Source organism: Calypte anna, chromosome 7 (assembly GCF_003957555.1).
Source record: "Calypte anna isolate BGI_N300 chromosome 7, bCalAnn1_v1.p, whole genome shotgun sequence".
NCBI lineage: Eukaryota > Metazoa > Chordata > Aves > Apodiformes > Trochilidae > Calypte > Calypte anna.
Window position 1 is genome coordinate 29613601 of NC_044253.1, and position 12582 is coordinate 29626182.

Genomic DNA, 12582 nt, shown 5'->3' on the forward strand with positions numbered 1-12582 from the left:
TCTTGATGCTGTTGCAATAAAACTACTTTATATTACATATAACATAAAGGTTATATATATATATATAGGTAAAGGTAATAGGTATACGTATTTATATATATTACCTATGCCTATATATATATATTACCTATACCTATATATATATATATATATTACCTATACCTATATGTAGTTAACTATAACTAAATATAAATTATAAACTATAGTTAACTAAATATAAATTATATATGTATACCTATTACCTTTACCTATATATATAGTTATATATATATAGTTAACTATAGTTAACTAAATAAAAATTATATACATATACCTTTTACCTTTACCTATATATATATATAAGCTATACCTATATATATATTACCTATACCTATATATATATAGGTATATATAGAGAGAGCTATATATATAGGTATAGCTAATATATATATAGGTATAGGTAATATATATAAATACATATACCTATTACTTTTACCTATATATATATATAAAAATACCCATATATGAGTACCTATATATATAGGTATACATACCTATACATAGGTGTGTATATATATATATAAAGGTAAGGATATACATATATATATACAAAGCTATATATATATATAAAAGGTATAGTAGCTGTGGTCAAAGTATATCCAAATTTGTTTGCATCTTAGTGTAATTGTTTTAAATTAAATATATGAAAATGTAATGTGATCACATGGTCTAGTTAAAAAGCTGTTTATAGCTTCACTGCTCACAGTATCTGAAAATATTGATTGCTGTTCATGTGCCTTCTAAAGTGATTTGTTTGGTATTGCACTCTTATGACCAAATCTCATAGAACATTATTTTGGGAGCTTGAATATGGAGATATTGGGCTATCAGTTTGACTGTGGTTTCTGTTGAGTTTTTTGTGATAAATTAGTTTTTCATGAAAGAGTCATCTACACCTGTCTAACCATATCTGCCTTGGGTGAGCTTTCTGCCAAAGGAAGAAACAAAATGTTGGTGATTTAACTCTGTGGATTAAAAGAAAAATTAAAAAAAATCAGATAAATTGGTCCTCATACAAGTGAGGCAGTAATCTAAATAATCTAAGTAGTCAGGTCCAAGCTATTAATGTTTTTGCATGGTTCATTTGATAATCAGTTGCTGATTACCCCTTATGTAGTTATAAGGGATACGTAGAAGGTATAGAGATACATAATTTTATTATTTGGAGGATGTTGTATGGATCTTTATGCTGAGGAATGCTTCTTTGAGGCTTGAGAAGCTGTACTAAGTATACATCTTGGCATAAACCTTCTGATACAGTCAAGAACAAATGACCAAGTAGCATGTTAAAATCTAAAGGATTTCATTCTATAGGAAACATTACAGTAAATAGGTTTTTTTAATTATGATTTTAAAAAAAGAAAAGACCACATTTCTGTGATCTCAGAGTTTTATAAAGAAATAATGTATTTCCTGGAAACAATGTGGACTTGGATGCAGGAGTTGTAGTTTGGTTTCCTTGGACATGTTTTGTAGTTGGTGGCCCTTCATGCTACCCTGTACTTATAAAGCATTGCTACTGCTGCTTTTTGAGATGGCCTTTTTGGTGGATGATGCCTTGTACTTTTCTGGAGGTAAAGACTGTAAGACCTCTGTTCCTGTCAGGAACTCAAAATGTGGTTATATCCATCGTCCTTGGTAGCTTGCTTTCTAATTACTGTGTTTAAACAAGCATTGCCTCTGCTGGCTCAGCTGAAATGCAACCAAATTGACATCAGTGATGTGGCAAGTATCACCTTGAAGTTTTATAGCTAAGCAAGGAGTGTTCAACTAAGTGGAAACTTATGAATTGAAGTTTACTTACTTGAGTAGGGGAAAACCAGTGGAAGATGTCAGTCAAGCATAATGCATGTCCATGATACCTATTATTATTATTGTTGATGTTATTGTTGTTGTTATTATTATTAATGATCATTTTTAAAAACTAATTATTTTCTAATATATTTTTCTGGGTAATAAATTGCAATGGATAGAGCCTTGTTCTGTTCTAATGACACAGAAAATGCAAACACTTAGATTGCTTCATATCTTGAGGACAAAAATGTGTTATCAGGTAATACGTCCTGGCATGTGGTATGAAAGCAGAGAATGATGAAATTGAGCTCTAACCAGAGTAAGGACTGGGAGCTTAATAACTTGAGGTGAAGCTTCTTAGACCAAAAAGTTGAGAGGTCCCTGGTCCCCAGATTTCATTCTCTTGAGGAATAATTGCCATTTAGTCTCCTGCTTTAGCTTTTCTGTGAAAAGATCTGGAACTCAGCACGTCTTTCATGTTAAACTGTTGCAACTCAGGTGATTTTTGTGAGAAGAGTTTGCTTTTTTTCCTTTATAGTCCAGTGGGAAATAAGTGTCTCAAATTCTGTTTGAAGTAATCTGGAATTAATATGACTGTTACTGTGGAGGTTCACTTGAGGTGGGTATGCATTAGCACAGCTACTCAGCTTTGTTTGGGAAGACTGAGGGGTACAAGGTACCCTGGTGATGGTGAGATCCATGACTGACCAGGAACCTCCTGAAGCTGCCTCTCCTCTCTCCTTTAGGGCAGGGAAAGGCAGAGGGAACTGAAAAACACTGCAGTCCTTGGTGTCAACCTCTCTTTTTCTGGCAGGGACCCTGTGTGAGTCTGGGTGGTAAGCAAATCCCAGAGGAGAACCATTACCAGCAGGTCTGCAGCGCTTGAATCCATGAAGAGGAGGTGGAAACCAGAGGCAGGGTGGGAGGGGATGAGCCAGAGAGCCTGAGGTCAGGGGCAGTAAGGGAAGGAGTGTGCTGCGGGTGGGATGCCAGGCCTTGGTTCTGGGGCTGGACAGACTGAGAGGTTAGTCTAGAGCCAGACCAGGAGTTTCTCACACTTGCATTTCTGCCTTCCCATACCCCTTTTCCTTTCTTTCAGTGCTTTGAACCTGCTGGTCAGCTTTTGTTCCTTTGTTATTTCTTGATTCAGCTCACCAGCTGCACAAAGGTTGAATAGTGTATGAGGAGCCTGGAGGTTCCTCTTCTGCCTCCCTCTTTCCCTGTCCTCTCTGCAAAGCTCTTAAATGTGATGTATTATCTGTTGCAGACTGGATGCTTGGAGGAATGATAGATTACTGGGTAGCAATGCAAGTAAAACAGAGCTGGGGGAAGTGTTGCTGTGCTCTTCTAACTCTTCTGGATTTACATTTCTCTTGGAAGAGAATACTTATGAAAGGTTCAGCTGGTAAACTGGTGCAGCTTATCTCATGTAAATTAACCTACTTTAGGATGAAAATTACTTATAATTTTTTGGGAGGTGATAAATTTCATTATCTATTTTATTATTTTTTTTTTATGAAGGTAATAAGATTTGCTTGTCTAATAGGTATTTCAAATACACTGGTGAAAGTCTTCAAAAACATTCTGTTTAGAGTTATGATTTCACATCTTATGCAGATGAAATGAAAAAGGCAATAGGGCCAGTGCTCTTCATATGGGTTGCCTAGGAAGGTCTTCTAGCAGTGAATTCTGTGCTGTTGCAAAATATGATTTTGAAACTTTTATCTCTGCCCATCTGATGCCAGATTTGTTTAGGTAAACATCCTCCCCAGCTATGATAGCAAGGAATCTACATTGTACTGTCAACTCTTCAGTGCTATTGTAATAAAGTAATTTTGGTTCTGTAAGTCAAAATTGCTAGGTAAGTCAGTGTTAGCCTTAATTCTCCAGTATTACTGGATGGAAAAATAAAGTTATAATTCAATTATTAAATTTCCTTTCATCCTATAGAAGGAAATTGCTCAGCTAATTGGAACAAGCAGCCTCTTTAAGATGACTTCATGATAGGTTTGGGTAAGATAAAAGTGGACAAAATACAGTGATAGTGGATCAAGTGTCTTTAGTGTATACTTCTTAAAATGCTATTTTCATAAAGATCTTAAATGTGGATGAGGGGGGGTAGCCTAGTTATCCATCTGCTTTTGCTGAAGGGTAAGGTAGTGATTTACATAGTACCAGAATAAATTAACAAGTTCAGCAAGCTTGTGGAACAGGATTTTTCTGGCACATACTTGTGTAGCCTAAGAGTTAGATGCAGTATATTACAGTTTTTTACCAAAAAATGATGGGGTTTCATCCATGGCTGTTTTGCACTATGATGTGGAATATTCTTTGAGAAAGCAAAAAGGGAAACCTGAAGAAACAGCTGTGGTTTCCAACAGTGCCACTCATTTTGTGACTCATTGTAATTTTATTAAGGAGAACTTCTGAGGTTCATTGATACATATTTCCTCACAACACAGCTGCCCTTACTCTGATTCACAAAAATCTGTGCCATAAGTGTTGGAGGAGGAGAGGGTTCTGGCTTTGGAAGTTGGTAAGTTGTTCGAGCTGCACATGGCTTGGAAACATCCCACGTGCATCTTGTCACTTGCTGATTGACTATAGCAGTTTAGCTCATTTTCCATTTCTTTTCCTGGTAGGGCTAAACCCTTGTACCAGGTGCAGCAGTGTCCTTCATCACCAGTTACACTGAGTATCTTTGCTGGACACATGAGATCATGGAGTGGGCTAGGGGCTTGGTGGTGGTCTTAGGAATCCTGATTCCAGGTCTCTGTAGTTACTGACTTACATATCAACTGCAGGAGTTCAAAATGGTGATTCCTGGTCTATACCATGCCCAGGGAGAGAGATGGGTTTGGAAGGCTGTATCCTGGGCTGGAGAACTGGAAAATACAAGAATAAGCAATTATGAATAGAGCATTCATCTCTTCTTCCACTAACAACTAATAACCCTTTTTTGTAGGAAAAAAAGAAGGATGCAAAAAAAAACCCCAAAACTTGTTCTTCAGATGTGGATGTAGAGTAAAATAGAAAATTTTAAAAAGAATAAGTTCCTTGCTCAAGTTTGTACAGTCCCTGCCAGGTGTATCAACAGTCAGCAAGGGAGCCTCTTGTTTGGGGCCCAGGGGGAGTGATGTACATAGGAAATATGTAATAGTCACTGTCCACCCCTTTGATTTCTTACTCCTGCTATGCTGGAATGTAAAGATGAGATTCATTCTCCTGAACATTAGCCAGCCTAAAGGTAAACACAGCTGGTCTAGGTTAGCTGTCTAGAACCCTGTTCTAGGTAAGTGCAGAGGAAACAACTGGAGGGTTTCAGTTCCTCTTAATTTGTTATCCTTTATGGAGATAGGAAGATGTGTAACCCTATAGTGAATATATAAAGTACCCAGCCAACCTAGACTAGAGCAGTATTTCTTAGATGAAGCTGACAGAGTAATTCTTCCCTTAATATCTGCAAAGTTTTTCTCAGAGAATTGTGGAGTTTTTGTAAAACGTTGTGTCATGTTGGTATTGCTCTGTTAAATGGGAATAGATTAAACAGGTTGCACATTTCTGAGTTTTACTCAAACTGGCTGTCTTATGTTCAGACTCACAAGAAATTTGACAGAGTAGTTCAGGTTTTATTTAAAAGCTGGAGCAGTATTATCTTGTCTCTTTGGCATCTCCAAGTCCAGTAATGACCTCTGCAGCTGGGGAGGATTGGTTCCCTCTCCTCCTTCCACATGGATCTGACAAATGGAACACCTAATGACAAATTATTGTAAACTCCTGCAAGGAGCAAAGGTTTTTTTCCATTATTCAAGAATGTTTCTTACAAGCTTATAAGAGCAACCTTGGCTTTACTTTAAGTAATTTTAAATGCAGATGGAAAGATTTTTCTTAAAAGATAAAGACTTAGGGCTCCAGTTGAACTTGTAAGTAGATGTCAAGGTAGTAAAAGAATGTTTTATTGGAAAGCCTGAATCTGTACTGAAATAAAGCTGTATTTCAGGTGTGGATCCATCCCTGCAAGCAGAGAACAGAGTTCCAGGCACATCCCAAGCTACAGCTGCTGTGTCTAAACAGCAGAAATCCCGTTCCGCCAATTCGAGGGATGAGCGCTTCCGATCTGGTAAGGGAGAGAAACATAACTGAAACATCAGGTGTCTGAACAGAAAACCTGTACCAGTGAAAGTAGTGTCTGCACCTAAAGAAAAAATAGGAAATTATTTGGAAGAAGGGAAGAGCTAGTGAACGTATTTCAGGTAGACTATAAATCCCAAATGGAGAAAATGGTAGGAGGTAAAGAAATCGTAAACAATCCTGATGTTTTCTTTATTGTAAATTTTGCACTAAGCTTAACAATTTTCTCTTGTTTGTTGATTGTGCTTCCTGTCATAGAACAACTATTTAAACATGTATTATTACAGCATGTGAATTGTGAGGACTTTTTTTCTTGGTTGGTTCGGTTATTTTGTTAAAGGAAGGTTACAGAATTATCATATTTACTGTAGCTCACTTTCAACTACTTCCTGGTTGAAAGCAAGCACACAAAAAAGGGAAATGTCACAATGGATATTTTACTTCACTTTAAATGGACACCACTGTGACAAACCTGTTTTGGAAACCTCTGTGAAAATACCAATATCCTCATCACATCCTGTTTCTATTGTTACTTTTCAGGTGGTTGAAGCACAGAGCTTCCCTGTGAAATTCCTTGTCACAATAGTGAGAAAAGGCAGGTGTTTGGAAGCTTTTGGATTTGAACTGGAATTTTTTCTGTTTGTTTTCCAGGGTAATAACGTGTAGGGTTTGGGGATGTGCAAGTAATGACATAAATTGCACATCCTCAGTAAGTTTTGGGGGTTTTGTCGTCTTGCTTTGCAACTGCTTGGACATAGTGATTATTGCATCATATTTGCATTGCTGACATGTAAAATCTTGCTTCAGAAATGAAGCTGTTAAGCCTGTATTTATTATTTTTGAGTAACTGAAGAACAAATGGGCTCCTGGGAAAGATGCCTGTATTCAGCTACATTAAGAAATTTCTGAATCTTCCAGGGAAGATTATATAGTATCAAAAATAATTAAATTATGTGCTTAAGTGTATACACAAATTGATCATTTAAATTTATTTTTGCCTTTCAAATATATTGTCAATAGAATTCTATTGCTGAATATAAATTGTGAAAAAAAAACAAAACAGTGGTTGAATTACAACCATAATTTGCCAATTACTTTGTGACCAAGTAGGTTCTAAAATAAATTGCAAGCAGAGCCATGAATTTGATAGAAACTAATTAATTTGTAGTAGCATGTGATGTTAAACTAACAGAAATAAAAGTTGTAAAAAGAGCACAACTGCAACAGGAGATACTTGGGAACCATTAGCTAAGAGAGCTAAGAGAGTCAGGAGCAATCGATTGTGTACACCTGGGTCCCTGTCTCAGAGCCTCAGTTCTCCTATTTAATTTGCACTGAGGATACTTTAGAAAACAAAGAACACACCAGAAGCAGCAGCAAGTAACCAACCCTGCCATATTCTTGGTATTATCTGGGAGAAGTTTGGCACACACGGCCAAGTGCCGGGTCCTGCACTTTGGCCACAACCACCCCAAGCAGCGCTACAGGCTGGGCACAGAGTGGTTGGAGAGCAGCCAGACAGAGAGGGACCTGGGAGTCTGGATTGACAGGAAGCTGAACATGAGCCAGCAGTGTGCCCAGGTAGCCAAGAAGGCCAATGGCATCCTGGCCTGCATCAGGAACAGTGTGGCCAGAAGGTCCAGGGAAGTGATTCTGCCCCTGTACTCAGCCCTGGTGAGGCCACAGCTTCAGTCCTGTGTCCAGTTCTGGGCCCCTCAGCTCAGGAAAAAGATTGAGGTGCTGGAGCAGGTCCAGAGAAGAGCAAGGAGGCTGTGAAGGGATCCAGCACAAGTCCTCTGAGGAAGGGCTGAGGGAGCTGGGGGTGTTGAGGTTGGAGAAGAGGAGGCTCAGGGGACACCTCATCACTCTCTCCAACTCCTTGAAAGGAGGTTGGAGCCAGGGGGGGGTTGGTCTCTTTTCCCAGGCAACTCTCAACAAGACAAGAGGACAGGGTCTCAAGTTGTGCCAGGGGAGGTTTAGGTTGGATATTAGAAAGAATTTCTTTATGGAGAGGGTGATCAGACATTGGAACGGGCTGCCCAGGGAAGTAGTGGATTCTCCATCCCTGGAGATATTTAAAAAGAGACTGGATGTGGCACTCAGTGCCATGGTCTAGCAACCGCAACGGTGGTAAAAGTGTTGAACTCGATGATCTCTGAGGTCCCTTCCAACCCAGCCAATTCTATGATTCTATGATTCATTAGTCTTACAGTGAAAGACGTGGAGAAGTGGGTAGATATCAACATATTTTGCTAGTGTACTTGCTTATAAATAGATGTAGGTTTTAAACACTAATCTGTCAGTGCTAATTATCAGTGCTTCCTCTTTTTCTAGAGTTGATAGTTCTATGGTCTTAATTTTAAAATTATTTCAATTGACTTTTGGTGATTCTGAAGGTGCTGCTCACAGTTTCATCAGTCTAGAACTCAGCCAATATTTTTACATCTCATTATGAATACTCCTGAATGACTCTTAAGTGTTCAGGCGATCACGGACAGTTATTTAAGATAAAGTCTGATGTATAGATACTATAGGTTATTTATTTTACTTACCACTGGCCTGTGTGAGTAATAGATCCACTACTTTATGTGGATCCACTAATTCATGTTGCATTAAAAAACCTTGCCTTGAAGGTGTTTTTCACTTTTTAAACTCTTGGGGATAAATGTTTTTAGTTGCAACAAGTGTAATGGGATTTCTTTTTCTGATTAGTGATACATACTAAGGCTTGAAGTACTCATGTGGTATTAAAACCAAATAGCAAAGATTTTGCTTGACTTAACTTACAATAGATTTGCAAGGTAATACAGCTTTCAGAAGGTAATACATTTTCTCCTTTTTCCTCTCTAATTTTTTTTCTTAAATCTTCATATTTAGGTTTATGTAGAGCATTAACAGAAATGTCTCAGAAAACACCAGGTACTGTAAAGTACAAAGTTTCACTCAGTTTCTCCAAATAATTTGACATAAAAAGAGACACAACTTTGCTTCAGGAAGCAGTCCCATCTTATCTGAGAAAATCTAGCTATGCTAAGAATATTTTCTACCTAAAGAAAAGATTTCCAACAACACGTTGAAATGTTATTACCTTTTAAATTTCACTGTATTTTGACATACATTTCCTGTTGTGGAGGATAAACAGCTTCAAGATCTAATTCTGGGTAATATTTCTTCTTCTAATAATTGTGTGCCTTACTTATTTATTCTTCAGACTTCTGGAGAGAGTGGAGTGTGTGTTCTTTTGGGTTTTGTTTTTGTTGGTGTGGGTTTTTTTGGTGGTGTTTTATTTTTGGTTTGGGGTTTTTTTGTGTTTTTTGGTTGGTTGGTTGGGTTTTAATTTCCTTTCAGCCTTTACTTTTGTTTTTTTCTTTCTTTGCATCTCATCCATTCTTCTATGTCCTTTTCAAGAATGGCTGGAGAGGCTGGAATGGAACCTTTCCTAAAACAGTAGCTCTTTCTGGAGCAGTTATTTCAGAACCATCTACATAAATGACTTAAAATAAGCAAATGAAACGATTTTGCCTTTTTATGCAATTAATCTACTGTTTACTAGCAGAGAGCATTTTTTTTTTATAGTTTCATGGAGTTGTTGCCCATTTAAATTAGCTTTTATTTTACACAGATTTTTGTCTTCAAGCAGTAAATACTGCAAAAAAAAAATTTTCCCTATGAGTTTGGTGAGGTGCTGGCCTGGGTTACCCAGGGAATTTGTGGCTACCCCATCCCCTGAAGTGTTCAAGGACAGATTGGATGGGGCTTGAAGCAACCTGGTCTGGTGGGAAGTGTCCCGAACCACTCTGGGGCATTGTGTGAGCCCTCTCCCTGCCCTTTTTTTTTCAACCCTGACCTTTTTGACTTGTCCTTTCCCCATGTCCTTTTCTTTTACAGAGCTTCATGCAGCATTGATCATGTGTTCTACCAGAGTTCTTGTAGTCATATTAACTTTTTTAATCGTATTTTTACTTTTTTTTTCTCCTGTTTTCAGAAATATGGTAGAATACAGGTATCGTTTGATGTGATTTTAATGTTCTGAATAAAACTGAGGTGCACAGTTCTTCCATTTTAAATCAGTTTCACAGTAAATTTTCAAGAAATTACTAAGAAACAATGCTAGAGAACTTCTTTTTTGCAATTCTGAAAGTTAAACTTCAATTATTAGTAATTCCTGGATTTTTGTACCCTAAATGTTCTGATTCTTTAGAAGTGTTTCATACCTTTTATGTTTTGCTTTTCTTAGTGGGGTCTGTTTCATCACATTCATATATTCTAGACAAGCTCTTAGAGGAAACATTGAGTAGGAGCAAAGTGCTCCAGAAAAGTAAAACCAATTACTTAATTTATTTGGCTGAGAGAGGATGGTTCTACTGAGTTACCATTCAAGGACAAGATACTAAAAGAAAAATTTCAAGCTGGAAACAGTTCTTAATGAATACAGAAGGAACTGATGAGTTAGATCAACACTGTAAAAATGAAACAGAATAAAAATTCATACACACTGCCTTCTGGTTTAATTTTTATTATTTAATCTAGTATTTTCCAGGCTGTGGGGTGAGAGTTAGGAGGGCTGGAGGAGGAGGCTGTGCTGATTTTGCCCTCTGGAAATTGAATAACAAGTAGTTCCCATGCTTGCTACCACAAATTTGTATGATGGTGTGACCTTTCCCACTCTACTTTGTTAAAATGCCTCAACACACCCTTGCCTCCAGGTAGTCCTTTCCATTCCCTAAACACACAACTAGCTAAGAATGCTTTCATTTTTTAGTCTATACCATTACTTAATGACTAAATTAATTTAGATACAGACTATAAACATTGTGAGTTAATTTGCTCTTTTGAAAAACCTTTTCTGTAGAAAAAAGTTATTTGCCCTTTCTTCCTGCCAGATGCTGTAACAAAAAATTGTCTTCTAAATTATATATAGGTAATCTGAATGGCCCAAGTGAATGCATCTAATAGTTACCATATTTTTTAAAAACATATGGCTTGGGTTTGAGTCCACATTCTGCTACAGAAAGGTGTCCTGCACAATTGACATTTTTCCCCTCACTTCTAAGACTGCTAAAGAAACCTTTAACTAATATTCTCAAGTCTATGGATAGCTGTAATGTCTGCATATAGGAAACACAGTTACACAAGAAGTGTGTTCTGAGTTTTAAGAAGTTTTCTTTTCGATATCCATGAGAATAAACTTCAATATTGGACACTTGTGGGGGAAGTCTAAAAATAAGGAGAAACCAAGGCTTGATAAAAAGCAGTAGCTCAGATGTGGAGAAGGGAAGCAGGGTTATAAGGAGAGGGTAGAGAGTTTTTAATTAATAAACACCTATGAACCAGTCCTTAGTGTAAAAGAGAGCAACAAAAGTCTTACATGGTGCACAATGTAAGAAAACCCTCTTGTCTCAAAAGACAGAGGTTTAAGAAGTTTTGAGTTTTCACACATTTTTTTTTCCTCATAGCAACATCCTTGAACCTTACAGGTTAGTTGCACAAAAGGTTCTTCTTTGAGACAAGCATCTACTTAGTCAATTCCTAAGTCCTGTAGGAACTCATGGATCCTACAGTATATTTCCATGTTTATATTTTAAATACAGCACTGAACAGATTATCTGGGAGGAACAGCAGTCTTGAAAAGTGACATTGTTACTTCAAAGAACCAAGTAGGTGTCTGAGACCACATGCACAGGGCTTATTTTGATTCTTCTGATCCATTTGTCCAGGCTGAAGGAAATAGTTTGTTTCTCATTTGGATCTGTGATGAAGAGAAGCAGCTTCCTGAATTTTGGTTAAAAGTGAATTATTACCTGAAGTATGTGAGGCAGGGGGAATTTTTACAGGTGGAAATGAAAGTTTTTATCTAGCCTAGGAAAAGCTATGGAGATTTTTGATTGACTTCAGTCATGATTGAACTTGAAGTTCTGGAAGAAAGTCATGGACCAGTATCTTGTCAGTAGACTTAGTTAGCATGTGGAAGGCACAAAGCCTTCTCTGGTGAGGTTGTGCTTCTGAGTTTGCAGTATTTGTAATCTGGTTTTGAAAGGGAAAATGGAATACTTGTCCCCCAAGTGTCAAGTGTTTATCTGCTGTATTGGGACACAGCTGCCTTTGGGAAGTGTTGCATGCCAAGACTTCCAATGGTTCACACTGACATGCTGTGCTTTGCTGTTTCATAGCCTTTTATTCTCTGGGATGCTCACAAAGCTCTTCCAATTTTCTGTAAAATATATACTGATTAACTTTCCCCTGAGCTATCTCTCGCTTTGTCAAACTGGAATTAGTCAGTGTATTTAAAATAAAGTAGTACCCTATGCTGAGCGTCACCAAAGCAGGTACAGGACTAGTACCAGAAATGCTGCATTTTAATTTTGTTTTAAGAAAGGTACTGCAAAATACAGAGATTTACTTATAGTTGCTATCAAAGTTAATCCCTGTAAAGGTGGGCCAGATGAATTACTTACTTAAAAAAAACATAAGCTGCATAAGTGAACATTTGTCACATGTACACATAGGGAAAGGGACCTGAGGGTCCTGGTGGTTGGAAGGATGACCATGAGCCAGCAATGTTATTTGCAATAGTCAGCAATTCCACTGTGGCCAAGAGGGCCAGTGGCATCCTGGGGT

General features: G+C 37.5%; 1 protein-coding gene across 2 annotated transcripts in view; it reads left to right on the forward strand.

The window, feature by feature from the left end:
- DIP2A (disco interacting protein 2 homolog A) overlaps positions 1-12582 on the forward strand; it is a 116237-nt gene that overhangs the window by 43734 nt on the left and 59921 nt on the right. For both annotated transcript variants that reach the window (XM_030454403.1, XM_030454405.1), the window contains exon 3: positions 5834-5953. In XM_030454403.1, the coding sequence (XP_030310263.1) occupies positions 5834-5953 (120 nt within the window). The remainder of the gene's footprint in view (positions 1-5833; positions 5954-12582) is intronic.